This window comes from Macadamia integrifolia, chromosome 6 (genome assembly GCF_013358625.1).
Source record: "Macadamia integrifolia cultivar HAES 741 chromosome 6, SCU_Mint_v3, whole genome shotgun sequence".
Classification (NCBI taxonomy): Eukaryota; Viridiplantae; Streptophyta; class Magnoliopsida; order Proteales; family Proteaceae; genus Macadamia; species Macadamia integrifolia.
The window spans coordinates 37881710-37907924 of NC_056562.1; the positions used below are offsets into that span (position 1 = coordinate 37881710).

At 41.2% G+C, this 26215-nt stretch overlaps 2 protein-coding genes and 1 non-coding gene across 5 annotated transcripts in view; 1 reads left to right on the forward strand and 2 right to left on the reverse strand.

The window, feature by feature from the left end:
- The window catches only part of LOC122082465 (calcineurin B-like protein 4), an 88678-nt gene that overhangs the window by 55411 nt on the left and 7052 nt on the right, over window positions 1–26215 (reverse strand). The gene's annotated exons all lie outside the window — the stretch shown is intronic.
- LOC122082274 overlaps window positions 11903–26215 on the forward strand; it is a 67527-nt gene continuing 53214 nt past the window's right edge. The window contains exon 1 of the mRNA XM_042649736.1: window positions 11903–12037. Within this exon, the coding sequence (XP_042505670.1) occupies window positions 11903–12037 (135 nt within the window). The remainder of the gene's footprint in view (window positions 12038–26215) is intronic.
- LOC122082949 lies at window positions 15729–15837 on the reverse strand. The gene has a single exon (XR_006141485.1). It is a non-coding gene; the product is annotated as a small nucleolar RNA R71 (small nucleolar RNA).

Below are 26215 nucleotides of genomic sequence, written 5' to 3' on the forward strand. Positions count from 1 at the left end.
GGCCTCACTAGCCCTTTGCTGCTCTACTGCTAGAGTCTTACCCTTGTAGTCTTTCCCACTTCTAGTTTCCATCACGTCGATTGGTTTTTTCACAATAATCTTAGTGGGATAACTATCTTCACCATCACTATTGGTTAGGGTGATTATCCCCACTATAGAATCATCTTCTTCTGATTCTCCTTCCTTGCTTGGGATGGGAAGTCGAGGACCTCCACAAATATCCACCACCCTCGCTCGTAGCTTCTTGACTGCATTGGAAAGCTATTGGAATGCAATGTCTATCACCTCTACGATTATGTCTTCTGGTCCTATTTCCTCCAGATCATCCAATTGCTCCCGGTAGTAAAGATCACTGATGGTTACTTCCCCTAACATTTTGTCAATTTCTTCTACCCTTTCTTGCATTCTCAATGTGTTGGAATACACTTCACACAATTTTTCTTCCAACTCAAATGTGGAGTACTATTCGTCTATATAAACTTGCGCTGACTCTCCAGATTCCCCCTCATTCTCTGAATTTGATGTAGAATCATCTCCCTCCATGCATAAGGAAGGGTATATGCCACTTGGTGGATCAACTATTAGGTTATCATTGCCAATGGCGTAGACTGAGAAACATGTTGGATGTTCTGGTGAGTAATATTCTAACTCATCATCATAATCATTGTACCAAGGCCTTTGGTAGTCATCCCAGTCTAGATACCCATCATCCTCTCGAGAATCAGAGACATTTCCATCCTTCTCATCTTTATTTTTGTCCTCATCGTCATCATCATCATCCTCTTCTTTGTTGATTTCACTCCCCCTTGATTCTTCATCAGATTCCTTAGGACTAACAAATTCTCCGACATGCAAATGCTCGTAGTATTCAGAGTGTACGCGCCAGAAGATTTCTATAGGGTTGGTCCTATCATTACTAGCTCGAGGTTGGACTAGTCTTGACTCATCATCCTTTGTGTCACTCCCTATATGGATTAAGGAAGTGTATTTTTTGATCTACTGCCCTATGCCTAATATGGTTACTACTCTGAGAAGATCAACTGTAATCTCTTCAATTACCTCTGGATTGTCTTCTGAAGTTATAACATGATAAATTAGAGAAGTGGGATCACTCTCCTGGTCTTCCCCTAATGCATTCACTGACCCTGTTGATGAAGTCATCTTTGGGGAATCTGGTAGTGTAAGCATATCCTTCCAATCGTACCTGTCCGTCCATCCTTCTTTTGGGTTATACACTGAACCTTGAGAATGGGATTGGTATGAGGGTGATGAGGGATATAAAGTGGGATGGTATGAAGATGATGTAATGTGAGAGGTAAGATATGAAGATTGGGTGATAGGATGAAGAGGTTTCTCCACTTTGATGGTGTGAGAAAGGTTGATGATATGGTGGAGGCTGATAATATGGTGGGGCCTAATAATATGGCAAAGCCGGTAATATGACGGAGGCTGGTAATGCGGTGCACCCGATCTTCTAACTCTTCCTCTAATGATTCTCTTCTTCTGGGGGTTCTTATGACTCCAACCCTTTGACTCATGATTTTCCTATAAGAACGGCCTTTCATATGATTCTTTCAAGCTCTAGGTACAATGAGTTGAGTGGGGGTCACTCTCCATAGTTTCTTCATCCAGATTGTTCACATGATCAGGGAGTGGGTTGGTATTGACATTGGGAGGCTACTTGATCTTAACCTCAATGCTTCCATTGTCTACCAAGTCCTGAATTACATGTTGTAAACCCAAACATCTTTCAGTATTGTGCCCCTTCTGAGTGTGGTAGGCACAATACTCATGATCCCTATACTAATTTGGAGGAGGGTTGCTGATCACTCTTGGAGCCACTGTTCTTAGTAATCCTTACTTCTTTAACTTCTCATATACAGCTGTTACGAGCATTCCCATATCAAAAAACTTCCTTCTTGGGCAAGGAGGCTTTTGGGCGGGTGCATCTGCTTGTATTATGAAGGGTTATGGAGAGGTGGCTAGTAAGACTAACTGATGAACTACTCTCACCATATTAGTTTTCAAACCCTTTCCCCATCCGATTTGGGTATTCTTGCTTGCGTCTTGGGTGGATCCTTGATACTAGGAATCTCTCAAAATTCTGTTCTCTAACTGTGTGTCGGTTGCTATTAAGGCATCAGAAGTTTGCAAATGTTGATAGTAAAGAATATCCTAATAGGGCTTTGAAAAGTTCTCTATTAACATCTCTACCTACTCTGCTTCTGAAGGCCTATCTGCCATCTTGACAGCCTTGTTTATGAATCTCATCAAGAAGGCGGTGAATCCGTCTTTAGGCTGCTGCCTCAACGTCTCAAGCTCTCGACGTTTCACATCCACCTCAATATTGTATGAGTATTATTTTGTGAAGGCCTTCACCATTATCACCAAATTTTGAGTTTGTGATGACTCCAACTGTATGAGCCACCTCAGTGCTAGTCCTGATAGGGTTAACATGAAGGTTTGCCCCATCTGGTTATCTACAAGTTTCCACGACTAGGAAATGCTGAGGAAGACCTTGAGATGAGCCTTGGGGTCTCCTGACTCATCAAATCTATTAGTCTACCACTTGAATTTTTTTGGAATTCTTGCTCTAAAGAAGAAACTCATTTCCTTAGAATCCACTACTTGGCCTTCTGAGCCTTTTCTTGCTCGAATCATGTTCTCCAACTTCTCCAACTGCTCTCTAAGCTTCCTTTCTTTCTCCATCTCCCGAGGCTTAAAGCGGACGTGTGCTACAAATTCCTCTTCTTCATCTTTGATCAGTACCCTAGGAGGAGGGACCCTATAATAGGCCCCCCATTGACCATTCAGCTGGGTAGGTGAAGTTCCCCTCTAACCAGTTGGCGAACATTCTCTAGTTCCCCTGAGTCGACTTGGGAAGAATCCCCACGATGACCTATAGCTCCATTCTAGTCTACATCTCCTATTGCCGTGCTGGCTCATTCCTGGGATCAGCTCTGGGAGGGTTCTGAAGTGTATGCAATATCTGAGCTATCTCTCTTTTGACTTAGCCATTTTTTTCTTGCAAGGTCTCCATGGAATGGACCCAGGCTTATTCGGGTGTTTCCATGTCATGGATCCATGCTTACTGGGCTGTAATCACCTAGTAGTAGACAATCTCGAAGAGATGACGGAGGTGATTCTGGATTTAGGCGGGTCAACCGATTACCCTAACATATCCAAAGGGACCTCGGTGAATACTTGAGGTGTGGAATTGTGCCTGAACCAAAAGTGGTTTATTTTAGGATTCTTGAATTCGCAATCCCTTGTTCACACATTCATCAGATTATCAACCAATGATCCATCCAAAGTTAGTCTGCTTAATGATAGGGGGTGGATAAGGTTCAATTCCCCTAGTCCACCCAATGTCATAAGCGAGAGATTCATACAAATGGCTTGTTAAGAATATTCTCATAAGACATTCCATGTAATAAAGTCATGCTTTCCTTACTCTTTTTCCCACTAGGTGTCCTTTCGCCTGATTTTCTTGGGACTTCTCAGGACTTGATGTGGCTCTGGCGGGATTGCCTCTGAGTCACATATCTGGACTTTTTCCTTAAGGAGGAGGGACACCTTATCTGAAACCCACTTTAGGAAAGTAATTTTTTATGATGGGAATATAGTGTAGGAATATTCCTTTTCAAAAACACAAACAAGTTTTACAGTTAGCTTGTGGCACTCCTATCTTCTTGATAGGATCGACAAGGCTTCCTTGATAGGATCTATATACGTAAGGTACGTGATCCTTTTGATCCACCCATATGTATAAGATCAAGGGGTTAAGAAATTGGCCATGGGGTGTTGGAACCGTGAGTGATTGTGTGTAAAAGTGTAATATAGGGTAACCATCATTTGATCTTAGAATGCCGTAAAATGCTTGGACCTCCCTGAGGGTGCTGGCACAAATATAAACATCCTCTTTGTTTGATGACACATTCGATCTCAGAAGGCTATAAGTGCACGGACCTCTCCAAAGGTGCTGGCACAAATATAACATCCTCACCATTTGACGATACCTTCCACTCTTGTACAGGAAGCAGGAATCATTTGCACTCAGAGTACTCTCCATGACATGCGCTGACCTCCCCGAGGGTGTAGGCATGATAGGGAGTCCCTAGCCAAATGATTTCACTTCGAGCATGATGCATGATGCGGTTAGCAAATATAATTATAAACATGGGGTTAGCCAAACATGTCTTCAAACAAATGTGGTGAAAAATGTTCTTGAATTTAAAGATAGCATCTAGTATTGGAAGCTTGATATTTATCCCTGGTGGAGTCGCCACTATAAGGGTAGTGGCCGGAGATGGATCCCATCCTCTCTCCTCTCTCTCCCTTCACCTTCATGGTGAGGGGGAGGGGTTCGAGTCATGTGTGCTTTGCTTATGAACCCCACACCACCGCATCACCACTTAGAGATATGTAAAGGCCTATTTCACAAGAGTATAACATTTATCATTTGAGATGGGGGTATTGATGATGGTCCAATTTGGGGATCGAGATCATGCAAACAGGGTTTGAAGTCACCACCTAGGGTTATGGGCTTCGGACTCAGGGGTGGGCCTGATTCCTGAGAAAAGGGCCCAAAATTTAGTCTGGTCCAAAGATTTACGGTAAGCACCAGGTTATAGAGTTGGGAAGGTGTTAAGCACCCAATCTGCCCAGTTCAACCAGTCTTCTTGCTAGATGCTTGAGAACGAACATTTTCCATAATTATTACTATTCCACATGTATGGCTAAGTTATCACACATGTATACATTAATTAAATTCAAACTATTATCTACACTAAAACAAGGCTTATTAGATATCTATATTATGATTAAATAAGGAGAGAGATTATACTTGAATTTAACCCCTATTTCAAGTCAAGAGGGGTGGGCCCTTGATTGGTATAGGCTCAGACTGTCTTTCATGTTCTCCGACTCCGGGAAAGATGGTCTTGACCTCTAACTTCCTTTCTTGAGAGAGGTTGATTGTGATGGTATCCGGACAGAGTTTCAATTAGGAATGGTCTCTTTTGGATCTAGATTAGGACAGAGCTTCAGCTAGGGAAGGTTATTTTTGGGCTTGGGATGAGGTGACACTCTAGCAGGGGTTCTACTGGCGATAGGCTAAGGGACGCCTAGGCTGAGGTGGCACTTCAGCAGAGCTTCCACTGGGAATGGCTATGGGAGGGCTAGGCTAAGGTGGCACTTCGATAGAGCTTCAACTGGGAATGGCTATTTCTGGGCTTGGGATAAGGTGACACTTCTGTAGAGCTTCCGCTGGGAATGGCTATTTCTAGGTTTGGGATTAGGTGGCACTTTGGCAGAGCTTCCGCTAGGAATGGCTAAGAGAAGGCTAGGCTGAGGTGGCAATTCGATATAGCTTCCGCTAGAAATGGCTATTTTTGGAAATATTCCAGGGACACTCAGACAAAGGTTCGGCTAGGAAAGGCTATTTCTGAAAGGAAAAGGGTTGACCTAAAAATGGATTGAAGAACTCCAAGTCCTGAAAAACACTTTGAAGATCCGAATAGAGTTTCAAATCTTAACAAAGATCTCTTCGTAGACCTGAATAACCTAAAAAAAGGGGGGTTTCTATCTCAAGAATGCTCAAGAAAGCTCAAGAACACTCAAGAACACTCAAGGGAGGTGGCTTAAGAACATACTATTTTTGGCTAAAAACTGGTTCTAACTAAGAAATTGGATTACAGATCTTCAAGATCCCAAAGAACGCTTCAAAGATCCAAATGAGTTTTTGGATCTTAACGAAGATAGAAGAAAATCAAGAGGGGGATGAAAATTTCACGCTAAAAGGGGATTTAGGTGTCTGTTGGTGTGTTTTTTCTAAGGGAGGGGGTATTTATAGTTTTTTTGGCCAAATAGAAGAGGGGGAATCACTTTATCCAGTGGACGAAGGGGGGGCTCTTGCCGAAAGTGAAAAGATAGGATTTTTTTCCACTGGGTAAAAGGGGGGGTTGAAGGCAAAAATGGGTGGGGAGGGCTTTTGTCCAGTGGGTAAAAGGGGTTTTCAGAAAAAATGGGAGGAGAGAAATTTTAGCTTAAAAAAAGGTGATTTTCAAAAAAGCATGAAAAGAGAAAAATTTTTTCCAGAAAATTCAATTTTTGAAAAAGATGGACGTGAGAGAAGGTTTTGCCAAAAAGGTAATTTTTTAAAAAATGGGAGGAGAGAGAAGGTTTTTCCAAAAAAGGCAGTTTTCAAAAAAGTAGGAGGAGAGAGAAGGTTTTACCAAAAGAAGGTTGTTTTTAAAAATATGGGAGGAGAGAGAAGGTTATACTGAAAAAGGAAATTTTTGAAAAAGTGGGAGGAGAGAGAAGGTCTTGTCAGAAAAGGTAGTTTTTGAAAAAACGGGACAAGAGTGAAGGTTTTTCCAAAAAAGGTAGTTTTTAGAAAAACGAGAGGAGAGAGAGTTTTGCTAGGGGTGCGAGTGATGTCACAGGTGCGCAAATGCATGGGTGTGCAGGCAATGTGCACGGTGTGCGGGCCATGTGCACAGGAAGCAGGCACAGTGTGCATGGTGTGCAGGCACAATGTGCACGGTGTGTGGGCACAGTGTGTACGACGTACGGTTGGGGCCTGCACACTGTGCGACAGGGCCTGCCCCATGCACAACATACTACAATCCCGCACACAGGTATACAGGCAGGCTGGGCTTGGCTTGGCTGGGCTGGCTGGGATGGCTAGCTGGTGCCCACGACATGCACGCGGAAAAAATGTGATTTTCTAGGAATGATTACCGAAGATCCGTATGTCCGATTTTGGCATACCATATATCGTCATAATTGTATTTCCAAGCACTATCCATCTGTATGGTCATCTTGCTTAACTAGATTCCTTCATATATAAAATGCCAAAATTGGACCCCTTCCCTCTCGCACGAGGATTTCTAGGGTTTTAGACCTGGGAGTGTTTCAGGGTTATCTGGGTAGGTAGGGGATGAATTTTAGGGTGTTTAGGTCAGGTGAGAGATTTTTTCAGGTTTCCAACGGGACTGTCTGTGTGCGTGGCATATGTGTAGGAAGATGTGATTTTTGGCGATGATTGTTGGAGATCCGTCGGTCCGATTTTGGAGTATGATATATCGTCGAGATCATATTTTTGAGCACTATTCATCTCTATGGTCATCTTGACCAGATTCCTTCATATATAAAAAGTCATAATTAGACCTTCCTCTCTCCCGCATGGGGATTTCTAGGGTTTTAGGTAGGGGAATGTTTCCATCAGCATCTCTGTCGGTCGAAAGCCATAAGTCTCGCCTAAGATCCATATTTCATCATAGCCAAAGGAGGGTGAAAAAATTAGGTGTCTACAGTGAGACTTTCAGAAATTTTTATCATCCACCTTATACTCTAAGTGCTTATGTCTGTCATCAGCATAGCTTTTTAGTCTTGACTAAGTTGAATTGATCCTTTCCCTGATTATATCCACTTTCTCACAAGTGGCTTGGATTAGTTCTGGGCCTAAGATCCTTCTTTCTCTAACTTCATCCTAATACAAGGGTGTTTTGCATTTCTTACCATACTGGGCTTCATAGGGTGCCATACCTATAGTGGCCTGGTAGCTATCATTGTAGGAGAACTCAATGAGTGATAAGTGCTCTTCAAACTGTAGCTCATGTCCAACACACAAGCCCTCAATATATCTTCTAAATTTTGTATGGTCCTCTCTGATTGTCCGTCTATCTGTGGGTGGAAGGTTGTGCTCAAGTTTAATTGTGTCCCCATCACCTTCTGTAAACACTTCCAGAACTTAGAGGTGAATCTAGAATCATAGTCAAAGACAATACTAGCTGGCACTCCATGTAGTCGGACAATATTGTCAACATACAGCTGAGCCAACTTCTCCATGGGATATGTAATCTTCATAGAAATGAAGTGGACTACTTTGGTCAACTAGTCTACAACTACCCAGATTATGTCATTCCCCTTCTGAGTACATGACAGTCCTGTGACAAAGTCCATGATTATGTTTTCCCACTTCCATTCTAGTATGGGTAAGGGCGTAACAAACCCTGTGGCCTTTGTCTTTCAGCTTTGATTTGTTGGCAATTCAAGGACTTGGCTACGTGAGAGGCTACATCGGCTTTCATTCCACTCTACCAATAGAACTTCTTAAAGTCCTTGTACATTTTTGTACTACCTGGATGGATTTAATAGGATGAACAGTGAGCTTCTCTTAATATCAATTCTCTCATCTCTTCATCCTTTGGTACACAAAGCCAATCCTTGAACTTAAAGACTCCATTTTCAGTCAACTTAAAGTCCAAGTCCTTTTGTCTTCCTTCTATGATGTCGTTTACTATCTTCTGAAGTCCTTCATCTGATCCTTGTGCAGCTTGGATTTTCTCTATGAATGATGGTTGTATCATAAGTGCAGCCAAAGTTACTATCACCTTATTCATCACTAGTTCTAAGTCCATTCTTCTAGCTTCTTCAATCAGTTGTTCATTCATAGTCAAGGCTACTAGGGATAGTCTAGGACTTCTTATTTAATGCATCAACCAAAACATTGGCCTTTCCAGGATGGTAATGGCTGGTACAATCATAATCTTTCATCAGCTTCATCCATCTCCTCTGTCTCATATTCAGCTCTTTCTAGGTGAAAAAGTATTTTAGACTCTTATGATCATTGTAGATCTCACTCTTTTCCACCATATAAGTAGTGTGTCAGATATTTAAAGTAAGGATTACCACTACTAGCTCTATGTCATGAGTGGGGTAATTCTTTTCATAGTCTTTCAACTGTCGAGATGCGTATGCTACGACTTTTCAATTTTGCATCAACACACAACCTAGGCCCAACTTAGATGTATCACTATATACCACCATACTGGTATTGCCTTTTGGAATAGTGAGTATTGAAGCTGTTACTAATTTCTACTTCAATTCTTAGAAACTTTCTTTGCATTCCTTGGACCAGTCGATTTTCACACCCTTCCATATTAGTCGGGTCATAGGAGCAGAAATGTGTGAGAAATTCTCTATGAACCTTTTGTATTATCCTGCTAACCCCAGGAAGCTACGGGTCTCACTAACATTTTTGGGTGCCTCCCAATCTACCAGTGCCTTTACTTTTTTAGGATCAACTTCAATGCCTTTCTCTAAGATAACATGCCCTAAGAAATGTACTTGAGTAAGCTAAAATTCACATTTTGCATAAAACTGCTTCTCTCTCAACCTCTATAATGCCAATCTCAAGTGGACACCATGTTCCTCTTGGCTCTTCAAATATATCAAAATGTCGTTGATGAACATAATGACAAAGTTGTCTAACATATCATGGAATACTCTATTTATTAGCTCTATGAACACTATAGGTGCATTGGTTAACCCAAATCGTACAACTAGGAACTCGTAGTGTCCATAATGAATCCGGAAAGCTATCATCTTGATGTCACATTCTCTGATCTTGAGTTGATGGTAACCAGATATGAGGTCAATTTTGAAGAATGTGGTTAAACCTTGCAACTGGTCAGAAAGATCATCAATTATGGATAATGGATACTGGTTTTTAATGGTCAACTTATTGAGTTACCGATAGTCTATACACATTTTCATACTCCCGTCCTTCTTGACAAAGAGAATCAGTGCTCCCCATGGGGTCACACTAGGTCGAATGAAACCTTTCTCCAATAAATCTTATAATTGTTCTTTTAACTCCTTCAATTCAGAGGATGCCATCCTATATGTGGCTCTAGATACAGGTGCTGCCCCAAGAATCAAATAAATTGTGAATTTAGTCTCCTAGTTCGAGGGTAGTCCAGGTAAGTCTTCGGGAAATACATCTAGAAATTCCTTCACTACTTCTATTTCCTCTATAGGTTTGCTCTCCCAAGTTGTATCCACTATAGTTGCCAAGTAAGGCTCACACCCTTGTTCCAACAACCTTGTCACTTCAAGTGCGAATATCACTAGCTTCTTGGACTTCTTTACCTTTCTTCCTTTGTAAACAAATTCCCCTCCTTCGCAAAGTTTGAATACAATTTTCTTCTCGGCACATAAAACACATGCTTTGTAGGCGGATAACCAATCCATGCCTAAGATGACATCAAAGTCATGCATCTCTAATTTAATCAAGTGAGCAATCATTTTCCGCCCACAGACATAAATGGGACATGGCTCATATATCTCCACCAATCCTACTTTAATCCCAGTAAGTGTGCTAACAACCAACTTATATGTCAACACCTTTGGCTTAATATTCATCTTAGTAGTAAAAGTTAGAGATATAAATGAATGTGATGCACTAGAATCAAATAAAACATATGCAAGAATAATTGATATTGTTAGAGAAAACACCAAGAAAATACGAAAATAAATAGACAATAGATCCGCACAACACAAATTTAACGAGATTCACACACTGATGTGGTGTGCTACATCCTCAGGTGAAAAAGATGTTTCACTATACAGAAGAGATTACACCCAAGCAATGGTGAGAAAACTCTCTGTGAAACCTTAGCTCAAAAAACCCCCACATTACAATGAATTTCTCAACAAGACAATAGTACATTATATACTCCAAGTCATGGGTCAACCAATTGGGTCACGGTCAATATGGTAGAACCATAGCCTAACTCCTCTGCTTCCATCATAGATCTCAAAAAACTTCCCATTCGGGTCGCCACCAATATGTCAGAGTGATTCAATCTTCATAACGGATCAAGAATTTAAGACAAACTTAACAGATATCAATAAAGTACCTGTGACAACTCCAGGTGATACATCCGCATCCTTAGCAGTCAATGCATTCACTTTTCCTTATGGTCAAGCTCTCTATGGTGCCTAAGCTGGACAAATTGTTAATAATGGTTGCACTGGTCTAGCTGGTGCTACATATAGGTCACCTGATCTACTTTGTGGGTAATCTTTAGCAAAGTGCCCCGTCTGTTGGCAAGCATGACACCTGTAGAGAGTCATCTGTGACTGTGATGCAGCAGGCCTAGGTGTTGGTAGAGCTTACCCTATCTCTGGCCTTCTAAACTGACTAGAAGTTGCACTAGAATATACTCCCTACCAAACCGGCTGGGTGTTGTTGTCCTTCTTTCCTGTAAGGCTTGATAGTTCTCCCACTGCTTATCCTCAATAGACTTGGAAGCTTGAACCACTTGGGCATAGCTATGGAGGTGCTGACCACTAACATAGCTCCAATGGTGGGTCTTAACCCCTTCTCAAACCTTTTGGCTTCGCATAATCTCCCTTCAAATGTTCAGGTGCAAAGCAAAATAACTTCTCAAACTCTTGTTGATACTCCAATATTGACTTGGATCCCTGTTTCAGGTCCATGAACTCAGTTTCCTTCCTTTCTCTCACACTATCTGGAAAGTAGTTGTTATAGAATACCACTTTAAAATGCTTCTAGGTAAGGTTGGGCTGTAGGGCCACTAAAATGGGTTTAGTGGATTTCCACCATGCATTTGCTTCATTTTGGAGTTGGTAGTTGGCACACATCAACTTCTGTTCTCCAATGAAGGTCAACACCTCAAATGCCTTCTCTATTCCCTCTACCCATATGATGGATGCCAAAGGGTCCTACGCAATCCCATTAAAGTAAGAGGGCCTAAACTTCTGAAACTTCTCCATCACCTTCACATTGTCCATAGCTATAGGCAACACGACTTGGCTTTGTGGTGTCATCTACCTCTGTGGTAATGGTATGTCAGGTTATGGAGCAGACTGCACATTATAGCCTTTCAGATGGGCTGTGGGGTGTGCTATGGGTGTAGGGAATTGTTATTCCTAGGGAACAACTATAGGGGCAACATTTGGTAATGGCTGTGCCTGTGGTGAAGTAGCATGTCCCTCTCGAGTCTAAAGCACAGCATTGATCAATGTGTTTAGACCCGTCATAAATTCCACCTATTTCTGTTGTAACCCTTGCATCAACCCTTGTAACATGTTGCCCATGATTGAGGTGACATCTTGGGTAGACAATATGGGTGGAGCAGGAGGGGCTCCTGATATAGTGGTTTCAGGAACTGCTTCCCAAACTGGCTTGGGAGGTGATAATAAGTCAGCCACAGATCTAGTGGTATGGTGTCGCCTTTTGGGTGGTCGCCCTACTTGTGTATGGACTTTCCATGGTGCCATAGGAGTTTCCTATTTAAGAAAATATAGTTAACTCTCATCCAATTTTTTTGCACTAGATAAACCCAATTCATACATACATAGAAATTAAATTTGGCCATACACGCATGGATAAAAATCAACTCATTCGGTAAATTTTACCTCCAATGTGGTGCAAATGAGATATGCAATAATAAAAAAATGAATGCACCTTTATAAATCTTCATTAAGCGTTGAATTGACCAATGGAAGTGGGGAAGACTTTTGATAAATACTTGAGCTTCACTTGTGATGGAATGATGACTGAGAGCTCAAGTGGTGGAGAATGCCTTTTCACTTTGAATGCTCTTAAAAGTGTGCTCTAATGCTTAGAATTAATTGATATTTAATTAAGAGCATTTGTGGTATTAATAAGTGAGGTTAGGTGGTCTTTTTAGGTAGGAAATTACACTCAAAAGGCATATTTTGGGTCCACCGGTCGACTCCCAAAAGCCGTTGGAGCTCATCTAGGCAGGTAGCGGTCGACCCCCTAAGGCCTCGAACAGTGCAGGTCGACCCCCAATTTAAGTGGGTCAACCCCCACTTTAAGTGGGTTGACCCCCTAAGGCCTCATACAGTACAGGTCGACCACCACTTTCAGTGGGTCAACCCCCTGCAGTTCTGTCCATAATTTTGATAGGCTACTATCATATTAACCGGTTTTTAGTGTTTCGGCCGTATCTTTCTGGTCCAACCTTAGATTGACTGATTCTAGTTTCATTAGAACCGTGACTTAATTTTTTACAACTTTCATGAAGGGTCTGTCTCTTGATACCAACTTTTAGGTTACCCAAAATGCCCTTGAGCCAGGTCAATGTGGTTTTCACAGATTTTCATTAGAACATAATTTAAGTAATAGGTTCCTAACCACTTAGAGACATTTGATACATGGTCAATGTATGTCATATGGTCATACTAGTATAATGCAATGCAAATGCATGAGGTATGTGCACGTATATATATATAGACTATACAAATTTCATTGAAAAGGCCCACATATCCTATAAGTCTTCTTCTTCACTTGAATCTTTCACTCCTTGGTGCTCCATCTTCTTTTCTTCCTTGTTTCTTCTAATTTTCCCTTTCCCTAAGATGTAATACTTCTATTATTATTAATGATATTATCAATGTTATCAGCTTCTATACTCAACTTGTCACTTATGTGTGAATTATGAGTAATGTATTTATCTTTAAGTTTTTATTCATAGCCTAATCACCTGTATTCCTAACACTTCATAAGTTCATAACTTAAATCAGAGTATCGCACTCTGATACCACTCATTGTCACATCCTACCTCCACTCACCTAAAGACTGGTGACATGGACACACACACGTGCCCACAATCCATCTAGGATCCACGATTCAATACTTTAAGTTCATAAAGTTATGGGATGTATCTACAATCAAATATATGATAATAATCAAGATATACACAACTGGTGATGTCTAATGATATTTATCATATTTACCAAAAAAAAATTCATAGTGGAAGTCATAATTATGGTTATGCCACTAGGGGTTACATCTGATATGTGAAACAAGAGGATCAAAAGGAAGATAATACTCTCATCCTTGGTGCACTCTGAATGCATAGTCATCAAATACGCAACCGTCCTCGTGCTTAGCTAACTCATCATCCCAGAGGTCACCTCCGTAGAGAGTCAGCTCCTCAACCACATACTTCGGGTGGTTCCCTGAATCAACAACTAAAAAGGGGGCAACAACGAGGGTGAGCTTCCACGAAGCCCAGTGAGGGGTACACACACCCAAACAATCATAACAATCCAAGAAATGCAATAAATATAGATATCAATGCTCAGTCACAACAAGATGAATGCAATTAAATGGATGCAATGACATGATCCGATTATTAGCAAACAATTCTGAGCAAAAGATTCTAAGTCTAGAATGGGTATTAGTGCTACTATAACATAGGGGATATCCCTAGTTCACCAGTCTGAAGAACCCCTTCGGTCTTCCAATGATATACGCTAGTTACGAGTCAGGAGCTTACAGGTTTTGATCTGAAGAACTGGGCTACCCATAAACCCCTAATGAATAATCCCACCCTACAGTCACGGTCACGGTCTGAAGAACCCCTTTGGGTCATCCGAGCTGTAGGACAATCACGGTCCCAATCTGAAGAATCCCTTTGGTCACTGTATTGTGGGATAGCCAGTACCTCACCCCATACTGACAAGGGTTGTAGCACCCGGGTTGTTTTTCCTAGCCCAATGCAATCTAACATGATTGAGTTACATCACAAACAAACTCACACACCCTGTGGGAGTACAGTGCAAGTCTGGAGAACCCCTTCGGTCACCTGTACCCCATGCTCACACACTATGGGTATGCAGTGTTGGTCCGGAGAACCCCTTTGGTCACCTTGCACCCTAATCACACACACACACACACACACACACACACACACACACACACATGCACAACCACAACTCATATCATCATGCCACATCAACATTTTGCACAAGAGACAAGAATATATATGCAATTGATATGCTCATCCACATATGCATCATGACATAAACATTCTATAGAAAATCATACAAATCCCTTCACCTCAAGTCCTAAGCGATGGCCTCATGCCGTGATGTCCTGTTAGTTCTTGGTTCTACTCCTAGATACATAAGATTTTCAAGAGAATAAATCAACCATAAGGAAATGAGACCCTAGGCACATGTTCTAGCTTCATTCCCTATTTTCTCTTTTTTGTTTTTTTGAAATCATTCTCAAATTGGGGCTTTTATGAAAAAATGGCTAATTTATATGTGGGGAAGTTCACCTACCTCAATTAGCTTAGTTTAAGTATAATTAATGGATTAGTTAAGATAGTTTTACACAATGCACCCAAAATTGTCCTAAAGTTCAAGTCGTGACTAAGCTAAATCAGGGAATTTTTGGTTGAGTGTTTGTGTGGTGACCACCAATGGTTTATGTTGTCATCCCAATCCACTATACCCATTTTTAAATTTATTTTTTCCAACCCAATTTTGGGTTTAAATGGTGGGGTGTAGAGGACTTGGGCGAAACCCACCATTTCTAGGGTTTAGTTATCCAATTTGGAGATTTTAAGTTGGAATTTCATAAAGGAGGGTTCAAAGATTGAAATTGATCCATCAATCTTGCTAGGATAAGTCTCCTATACTAAACTCCTCTCCCAATTTGTTGTCTTGACAAGTGGGAAGGTGGATTTTAAGAAATTTGGGCAATTTTCCCATTTTTACGTTTTGTGTTGCCCCAAGTTGGGGGTATGAGATAGGTTCTACCCTGCTAGAGTAGTCCAACCTTCCTGCATAGTTCTAACACAAGCCCAGGGTAATATTTTGAGCTCAAATCTTAATACATCACTATGTTGCCCCACTTCAATGGGATAACCTCTAAGGATGCATACCTATTTCTAAGAAAATTTGAAGAGGTATGTGTTCTAATTAAGATCCAACAGCTTTTTGATGATGTTGTTAAGCTTAAGTTCATCACTTTTGCATTGAAAGGCCAAGCTAAGAAGTGGTTGTATGGGTTACCCAAAAATTCTATAACCTCATGGGAACAGTTCACAGTTGTCTTCCTTAGGATGTTTTTCCCAACTCACAAGACCAATAAGCGTAGAAGTGATATCCTTCAGTTTAGGCAAAAGCCTAGTGAGTCATTTTCCAAACTTATGGAGACATATTCAAGGATCTACTCTAAGAATGCCCTCACCATGGCTTAGACTTATGATATTTTTATCAAATAATTTATGAGGGTATTGATTACCCAACTAAACAAATGATAAAGTCTATGTGCCCGGGGGGATTCATAGCCTTTACAAATGAACGAAAGGCATGAGAATTCTTACTTGACTTAGCTAACAAAATCCATGAGTGGGAATCAACCCAAGAGAGTGAAAGTACTATAGGAGGGAAAGGATATTTTGTGGATGGGTTAGTAGCGAAGGAAGCCCACCTGGATAGCCTAATCAAAAGGATTAAGGCTATTGTTCATAAGAGCCATCATCAATCAATTTGGTTAAGATGTGTGTTTGATGCCAGTCCCCTGGACATGTTATAGAAGAATGCCCCAACACCTCTAGGGGCACTTCCAATGAAAGTGTGAATGCCTTATATTAGAATAATCTATTTAGCAATACTTATAATCTAGGGTGGAGAAATCACCCAAATTTCTCCTAGAACCAAAGCAACCAAGCAGGCTCTTCCAATTTTCATAGTCAATGTCAACCTGGACCTCAAAGACCTCCATTTTCAAAATAATCTTTTGCCCCAAATACTTTCACTAGGCCAAATGTAGGATCTCAGGCTAGTTTCCCTAAGCCCCCTCTCCTATCACCTTATTAGCAACTCCCTGGGTTCACTAACACTGGAGAGGCAAGTAGAGTATGTGATTTGGAAAATAAAATGGCCCTCCTCATGACAAGCCATCAAAATCTTATTAGAGAACTCTCCCAAGTTATCTTAATTTTGCGTGAGAGGGAGAAAGGAACGTTGCCTAGTCAACCAAAGCCTAACCCTAAGCATCATTAGCTTGTTAGTCCACAAGCACCCACTAATGCATCACTGAATGTGGTATAAGGTCAGACTCAACAGGGGCCCTCCAACCAATGTAATGTTGTTTATGCCCTTAGGAGTAGCCGAGAGTACCAATAGAGTACTCCTAAATCTTCCCCATTTATTACTCCTATTAACTCTCCTTCTGTTGAGGACACAGGTGTGCCTCTTGTTCTAGGTTAGTTTAATAAACGTAAAGATTCTTTTTAAACTAAATATGTTTTAGTTGAGGAAACCAAAAATGATTCTTCTGAAAAAGGGCAAATCCCTAATAATCCTTACGTTCCTCTTGTCCCCTTTCCCAATCGCTTAGTAAACAAAAAGAAGACAGCTTCCATGAATAAAATTTTAAAAGTCCTCAAAAAGGTAGAAGTGAATATCCCTATTTTGGATGCCATATCCCAAATCCCCGCCTATGTAAAGGTCCTGAAATATTTGTGTACTCACAAACGTATCACTAGTATGCCCAAAAAGACATTCTTGGCAAATAACATTAGCTCCATAGTTACTCAGCCTATAGGCACCAAGTATAAGGATCCAGGGAACCCTACCATAGCTTGTGTCATAGGCAACACCTACATTGAGCATACTTTACTTGACCTTGGCGCAAGTGTGAATTGTTTGGCTTACCATGTGTATAAGCAACTAGGATTGGAAGAATTGAAAGCCATTAAAACTACTCTTCAGTTGGCAGATAGGTTTGTTAAGATTCCTAAAGGGATGGTTGAAGATGTCCTACTTAAGGTGGGAAAATTTATTTTTTTCATTGATTTCATTATGTTAGATACCAAGCCCTTCGCAACTAAGGATGAGATCCCAATAATTCTAGGAAGAGCATTCCTAGCTATCAGTAATGCATTAATCAATTGTCAGAATGATTTCCTAAGGTTATATTTCGGCAACCAAACTATTGATTTTAACATATTTAAGATAGGCAAGTGACAACATATGGAAGAAGAGATCAATATGCTTGAGGATTTTCTGGATTTTTCTGATGATTTGATTACCAACTTTGATATTGATTTTGATTTAGAGTGTATGGATGAATTGGATGATGATAATGAAAATTTCTTCTCTAAAGTCTTGAGTCTTCACACACCTATGGAGCTCTTAGGACCCCTTTCCAATTCTATTCCCAAACCTTCTATAGTTGAGCCCCCTAAGCTAGATCTTTACGAGTTACCTTCTGATTGAGGTAGGGTCTGACCAGACTCTTCTTGTAATAATTTCTTCAAATTTGACTTCTAGCCAGGAAGAGGAATTACTCAAAAGTGTTAAAAGACATTAAGGAAGCCCTAGGATGGACCATGGCTGATATCAGGGGTATAAGTCCTTCTATTATGCAACAACATATACATCTTATGGAGGACTCCAAATCATCCACGGAACCTCAAAGAACAGCTAACCCTATGATGATGGAAGCCATTAAGAAAGAGATCCTAAAGTGCTTGGATCATAGAATAATTTATCCTATTTCTGATAGCCTATGGGTTAGCCCAGTTCATGTAGTGCCTAAGAAATCTGGTGTTACTGTAGTTCCTAATGCCAACAATGAACTAATTCCAACTTGTGTCCAATTAGGGTGGAGAGTGTGTATAGGCTATAGAAAACTTAATGCAGTAGCCTGGAAGGATCACTTCTCTTTTCCATTCATTGACCAAATGTTAGAGAGGTTAGCTAGACATAAATACTACTATTTTCTTTATGGATATTCTGACAATAACCAAATCCTAATTGCTTTAGATGACCAACATAAGACCACTTTTACATGCCCATATGGAACATTTACTTACAGGCGTATATCCTTTGGGCTTTGCAATACCCCTGCTACGTTCCAACGATGCATGATGAGCATCTTTTCTGACATGGTCAAAAAATTCTTAGAAGTATTTATGGATGACTTTTCAATTCATGGGAATTCCTATTCTAAGTGTCTTCATCATCTTTCCCTAATTTTGAAAAGGTACATATCTAAGGATTTGGTTTTGAATTAGGAGAAATGCCATTTTATGGTTAAATCTGGTATTGTTTTAGGTCATGTAGTATCCAAGGAGGGAATTAAGGTAGATAGAACCAAGGTGGATTTAATTGACAATTTACCACCTCCCCAATCTGTTAAGGATGTCTGATCTTTTATGAAGCATGCTAGCTTCTACAAAAGGTTCATAAAGGACTTTAGTTAGTTAGCCCACCCTCTCACTGCACTACTTGCCAAAGATCAAACTTTTGAATTTTCTAAAGAGTGCCTAGAATTCTTCAAGCACCTTAAGAAGGAGTTGATCAATGCACCCATCGTTCAACCACCTGTTTGGACTGAACCTTTTGAACTTATGTGATGCTTCAGATTTTGCCATAGGAACGGTTTTGGGTCAAAGGATTAATAAAATGCCCACTATCATTTACTATGTTATTAGGACCCTAAATGATGCATAACTCAACTACACAACCACTGAGAAGGAATTCTTAGCTGTTGTGTTAGTAATAGAAAAGTTTTGGTCTTACTTAGTTGGGTCACATGTGGTGGTGTACACTGATCATTCAACTCTTAGATACCTAGTTTAGAAGAAGGATGCCAAAGCCCATCTCATTATGTGGGTTTTACTTTTGGAAGAGTTTGATTTGGAAATTAGGGATAAGAAAGGCATTGAAAACCTAGTTACAAATCATTTATCCCGGCTTCCCAATTCCTTGACTGTCGATTCTCCAGTCAATGAGAATTTTCTAAATGAACAGTTACTTGTAGTGTCCACTGAACTATGGTTTGCTGATATTATCAACTTCTTAATTTCAGGTGTGACTCCCGATCATTGATCCACCCATGATAGGTATCGTTTCCTTTCCCAAGTTAAGCATTTCTTTTGTGACGATCCTGTGAGGGTAGTGTCTAGAGATTCTCTTCCCTTGGGAGGAAAAATACTTGCATTTGACCCTCTCTCCTCTCTTCCTCTTTCTTGGCGAGGGGTGTGTCATGTGTGCTTACCTGCGGGCCCTACACCATTATATCACTGCTTAGAGATACATGGAGGCCTATTTCTTAGGAGTGTAAAGGTTGTTATTGAGACTGGGATTTGATGATGGTCCAATATGGGGGATTGAGATCATACAAAAGGGTTTTGAGTCGTCACCTAGGATTATGGGCCTAGGACCTGGGGGTGGGCCCGATTCCTAAGAAAAGGACCCAAAAATTGGTCTGGTCTAGAGATTTAGGGTACGTGTCATGATGTAGAATTAGAAAAGTGTTAGGCACCAAATCTACCCGGTTCAACCGATCTTCCTACTAGATGCTTAAGAACGAATATTTTCCATAATTATTCCTATTCTGGATGCATGGCTAAGTTATCACACATATATACATTGACTGAATTTAAATGATTATGTACACTGAAACAAGGTCAATATAAAGTTTACATTCTGCTAATTTGGGCGAGAAATTATACCTGAGCTTGACCCCTATTTTCGGTCAAGAGGGTTGGAACCCCGATTAGTGTCGGCATGAACTTTCTTGTGAATTCTCCCAGCTCAGGGGAAGATGGGCTTGACCTCCAACTTTCTTTTTGTAGAGATGCTGACTGTGGTGATATTCGGACCGAGTTTCGGTTAGGAACGGTTACTTTCGGGCTTAGACTAAGGTGTCAATTTGGCAGAGCTTCCACTAGGGATGGGCTACTTCTGGATTTTGACTAAGGTGGCACTCCGATAGAGCTTTCACTAGGGATAGGCTATAGGAGGGCTAACCTGAGGTGGCACTTTAACAGAGCTTCTGCTAGGAATAGACTATGGGAGGGTTAGGATGAGGTGGCACTCCGACAGAGCTTTCGTTGGGGATAGGCTATGGGAGGGCTAGGCTGAGGTGGCACTCCAGTAGAGCTTCCACTAGGAATAGGCTATGGGAGGGCTTGACAAAACTTAAATAATTAAGGAACTTCGAAGGCCCGAAGAACACTTTGGATCTAATGAAGATCACTTCAAAGGCCCGAAAAACACTTCAGATCTTACAAAGATCACTTCAAAGGCTTGAAGAACCTCAAAGGGGGGGAGACTAAGGTACAGTTTCTCCTACACAAAATGCTCACTCAAAAAAGCAGATGACTGAAGAACTTTGAAGGCACGAAGAACACTTCAAATCTTATGAAGATCTCTCTGAAGATTTGAAGAACCACAAGGGGGGAGGGGAGGAGAGAGGGAAAAGCTTCTCTACAAGGGATGCTCCTAGGAGGCTTAAGTGTGAAAAACCAAAGGGAGGGGGGTATTTATAGATTTTTTGGACCAATGGGGAGGAAAGAGGAATTTCCTTAGCCAATAGGGTTAAAAAGTGATCTTTTTAAACCAATGGGCGTGAGGGTGGGGGCCAAAGATGGATGGGCTATGCATCCCTAACCTCTTTCCTCTCTCTCCCTTAACCTTCATGTGAGGGGGAGGGGTTCAAGTCGTGTGTGCTTCGCTTGTGGGCCCTGCATCACCGTATCACCACTTGGAGATACGTGGATGCCTCTTTCACAAGAGTGTAAAATTCACCATTTAAGACTGGGGTTTTGATGATGGTCTAATTCAGGGATTGGGATCATACAAAGGGGGTTGGAGTTGCCACCTAGGGTTATGGGCCTAGGACCCAGGGGTGGACCCGATTCCTGAGAAAAGAGCCAAAAATTTGGTCTGGTCCAGAGATTTGGGGTAAAGTGTCAGGTTACAGAGTTGGAAAGGTGTTAAGTACTCAATCTACTTGGTTCAATCGGTCTTTTTGCTAGATGCTTGAGAATGAACATTTTCCACAATTATTACTATTCCACATGTATGGCTAAGTTATCACACATATATACATTAATTGAATTCAAACTATTATATACACTAAAACAAGGCTTATTAGATATCTACATTATGCTTAAATGAGGAGAGAGATTATACTTGAATATAACCCCTATTTCGGGTCAATAGAGGTGGGCCACTGATAGGTACCAGCTCGGACTATCTTTTATGTTCTCTTGGCTCAGGGGAAGATGGTCTTGACTTCAAATGTCCTTTCTTGAGAGATGCTAATTGTGATGGTATCTAGACAAAGTTTAAGTCAGAAACAGTCGCTTTCGGATTTGGATTTAGACAGAGTTTCAGCTAGGGAAGGCTATTTTCAAGCTTAGATGAGGTGGCACTCCGACAGAGCTTCCGCTGGGGATAGGCTAAGGGAAGGCTAGGCTAAGGTGGCACTTTGGCAGCGCTCCCACTAGGAATGGCTATTTCTAGAAACATTCCAGGGACACTTGGACAGGGGTTTGGCTAGGAAAGGCTATTTCTGAAAAGAAATGGGCCAACCTAAAAACGGATTAAAGAACTCCAAAGTCCCAAAGAACACTTTGAAGATTTGAACAGTGTTTCAAATCTTAACAAAGATCTCTTCGTAGATCCGAATAACCTCAAAGAGCGGGGTTTCTATCTCAAGAACTCTCAAGAACGCTTAAGAACACACAAGAACACTCAAGGGAAGTGGCTCAAGAACATACTATTTTTGGCTAAAAACTAGATCTAACTAAGAATTTGGATTGAAGATCTTTAAGATCCCAAAGAACACTTCGAAGATCTGAATTAGTTTTCAGATCTTGACGAAGATCGCTCCGAAGATCAAAAGAAAATCAAGAGGGGGGAGGGGAGGAAAATTTCACTCTGAAAGAGGATTCTGTTGGTCTATTTTTTTCTAAGGGAGGGGGTTATGTAAAGTTTTTTTTCAACCAAATAGGAGAGGGGAATCCCTTTATCCAGTGGACAAAAAGGGGGCTCTTGCCTAAGGTGAAGAGATAGGATTTTTGTCCAATGGGTAAAGGGGGGATTGAAGGCAAATATGGGTGGGGAGGGCTTTTGTCCAGTGGGAAAAAGAGGATTTTTAGAAAAAATGGGAGGAGAGAGAAATTTTAGCCAAAAAATGCAGTTTTGAAAAAGCGGGAGGAGAGAGAAGGTTCAGCTAAAAAAGGTAATTTTCATAAAAGCGGGGGGAGAGAAAAAGTTTAACCAAAAAAAGTAATTTTTAAAAAAGTGGGAGGAGAGAGAAAGTTTAGTCAGAGAAGACAGTTTTCAAAAAAACAGGAGGAGAGAGAAGGTTTAGTCAGAAAAGGTAGTTTTCAAAAAAGCGAGAGGAGAGAAAAAGTTTAGGCAAGGGGTGAGGGTGATGTCATGGATGCATGAATGCATGGGTGTCCAGGCAATGTGCGCAGTCGGTGTATGCACGCGTGAGTGTGTGGGCAATATGCACGGTGTGTGGGGCATGTGCATGGTGTGCGGGCACAGTGTGCACGGCGTGCCGCAGGGGCCTACACAGTGTGAGGTGGGGGCACGCAAACTGTGCAGTGGGGCCGCACACAGTGTGCAGCACGAGTGTGCGGCATGCATGCAGAAAAAATGTGATTTTCCAAGGAAGGTTACGAGAGATCCGTCTGTCTGATTTTGGCGTACCATATATCGTCGAAATCGTATTTCCAAGCACTATCCATTTGTATGGTCATCTTGACTAGATTCCTTCATATATAAAAAGCTAAAATTGGACCTCTTCCCTCTCGCACTAGGATTCCTAGGGTTTCAGACCTGGGAGTGTTCCGGGGTTATTTGGGTATGTAGGGGATGAATTTTATAGTGTTTGGGTTAGGTGAGGGATTTTTCCAAGTTTCCAGCGGGACTATCCATGTGCGCGACATATGTGCAGGAAGGCATGATTTTTCGGGGATGATTACCAGGGATCCGTTAGCCCAATTTTAACGTATCATATATCTTTAGAATCATGTTTCTGAGCACTATTTATCTATATGGTTATATTGACTAGATTCCTTCATATATGAAAAGTCAAAATTAGACCTTCCTCTCTCCCGTATAGGGATTTCCATGGTTTTGGTTAGGGGAATGTTTTCATCAGCATCTCTATTGATTGGAAGTTGGAAGTCACGTCCAAGATCCATATTTCATCATAACCAGAGGAGGGTGACAAAATTAGGTTTTTACAGAATGCTCCTCTTTGGTGAAGGCCTGTGCCAATGGCCGAAGGGCAAAGAAAAGAATGACCACATTTTGTCACCCGGAGCATATACTGCCGCCATCTTGCTCAGTTATGATGGAGTTGAAAAAATACAACAGATAATATCTCTAAAGTTTTAGGACTTACCTGGGCTGCCAATTGGGGGAAAGGAATTCACTGCTCTTCCAATCCTACAAAAAAAAGTTAGTATTTTGATCCTGATTCTTCCTTAGCTGGGCTTTGCATGTGCCAGTTCAGGGAAATATGGTCTCCAGGCTAGGTCTTTCGAGCCAATCTCGAATATCTATACCCGATGGTTACAAGTAAGGAATTCACTGCTCTTCCAATCTTGCAACCAGTAAAAAATGTTTGATGCTTGGATTTTCCTTAGCAGGGCTTCACATGTGCCAGTTCAAGGATTTGATCTATGAGATTGGGCCACTTGGATCCGACTCAAAGAGAAAGGGCCTCTTGGGGCTGGGTTAACAATATTGGGCAACCTCGGGCTGGATAAAAGTGTGCAATTAGGCCACTTGAGGCCAATCGATGAGAATGGGCTGTTTGGGGCCGAGTAAATGCAATTAGGCCACTTGGGGTGTCAATGAGATCAGGCCGCCTGGGGCCGGGTCAATTATGTCTTCTCTTGATTTTTCCTTGATTCTTGATTTTTAGTTTAGAATTTGATTCTTGATGTTGATTTGGACTCTTAAAATTTTTTTTTATTTTTTTTTTATTTTTTTTTTATAAAAGGGGTCCCCTCCCCTGTTCATTCTTCAAACTTTTCTGAGTGAAGTGAGCTCTTAGAACCCTCTAGTTTTTCTTGAAGTTTTTCCTCTTGTTCTTGATGTTCTTTATTTTACCGTTGGAGTTCTTGAAGATATTTATCTTGTTCTTGAGGGAGGATTTACTTGGAGAATTTGACATTCTCATGGGCTTTTGTGCAAATTGGGAAATTTTTTGGGGCTTCTTATAATTTTTAAAAGTTTTCAGGGCTTTTTATAATTTCTAAAAATATGTCTGAAAGGAGGAAGAGGAAGACTCTGGGAGACGTCCAGTTCGAGAGTTGCAACAGTCCTTCCCATAGGGATGAGGGTTGGGCCAATTGCTATTAATGGCAAACCCTTCACAATAGCTAAAATCACATCTACAACTCTATATGGGGTTCCTGGGTAAGTCTTTACATTTCATTCCTTATTTTGATCATCTTTTATTCTTGTTTTGTATTGTTTTTGCTTTTTGCTGCTTCTTTTATTTTATTATTTATTTATTATTTCCATTATCATGAGGGGAAGGAACCGCCTACCTTGGCCTCTTATAGCCACCCAAACATGGTTCAGTCTTGGCATAGGATGCTCCCTTAGAGGGTGAAGGAGATGGTTGATGATACCTATCTATGCCAGCTGGCCCTTGTAGAGACTCGAAAGTTTAATCCGGCATTAGTGGGGGCCCTGATGAAGTGGTGGTGGCTGAGTACTCACACTTTCCACCTTCCACCTTCCTGTTGGCGAGATCACCATTAGGCCTATGTGCTTCTATGCCTTGATGGGCATTCCGTTTGGGGGTAGAACCATGACCCTACCCATAAGATTCTCGACTGCCAGGGAGTTCACAGATCTGATTGGTATCACCATTAAAGCCGGCCAAACATGCATCTGCCTAGAGGAGATTAGTACCCGATGGTGGAAAGTTGACCTGGGGGAGAATCCAGGCAACATGCTTCCCTCTACCAGTGTTGGTGGGTCTCTCAGAGTTGCTAATGTCCCTTTTCGTGGTTCCCTGCATGGACCTATCCCAACACGGCCAACCCCAGTCTCCCTCATCTTCTGGAGCCGAACACAGATGTAGACGCTTCCCTTAGGCTGCCTATTCCTTATGATAATGTGAGTATCTGATCATTTTCCAATTAACTTTTGACTTCCTTTGGCTGATATGCTCTTTCTCAGATGTCCCCAGAGGTGTATGCTAAGATTAGGAGGATGCACTATGGCCTGTGTGAGGTGATAGTTACCAATGATTGGGAGATTTCCTGATAGGGTGCACTGATTAAGGACCTGAGCCAGAGGCTGGAGCAGATTGGAGTAGCATCTGTGGACTCCCCGTGCTTTATGAGGATGGTTCAAAGTATGGTTCAAATGATGGCTTTTGACCCATAGGGATTTGTTCCTGTATTTCCTACAAACACAAACACATAGATATTTTCTTTCTTTTTTCTCTTTCCCTCCCCTTGTTTATTCATTTTTTTATTTCAGCATCTCTATGAAAACTTACTTTTGGCACAAAAAAAATCTTTCTTCCTTTTTTTTTTTTTTTTTGTTTATTCGCAATGCTTAGTCACAATCAATTCGATAACTCAAGTCATAATTAGAATAATCGGGATAACACGAAAATCGACATACTTTCTCATTCCATTACCAAGTGAATTACATGAAAAGGGGGACCACTTTCCTACCACAGATGGGATAGGTGAATAACAAGGTGGGGAGACAATTCTTGAGGTGGGTGAAAGTTCACTAACTCTTCTGGGTTCGTGTCCTCGAGCCCGTATTATCGGCTGAT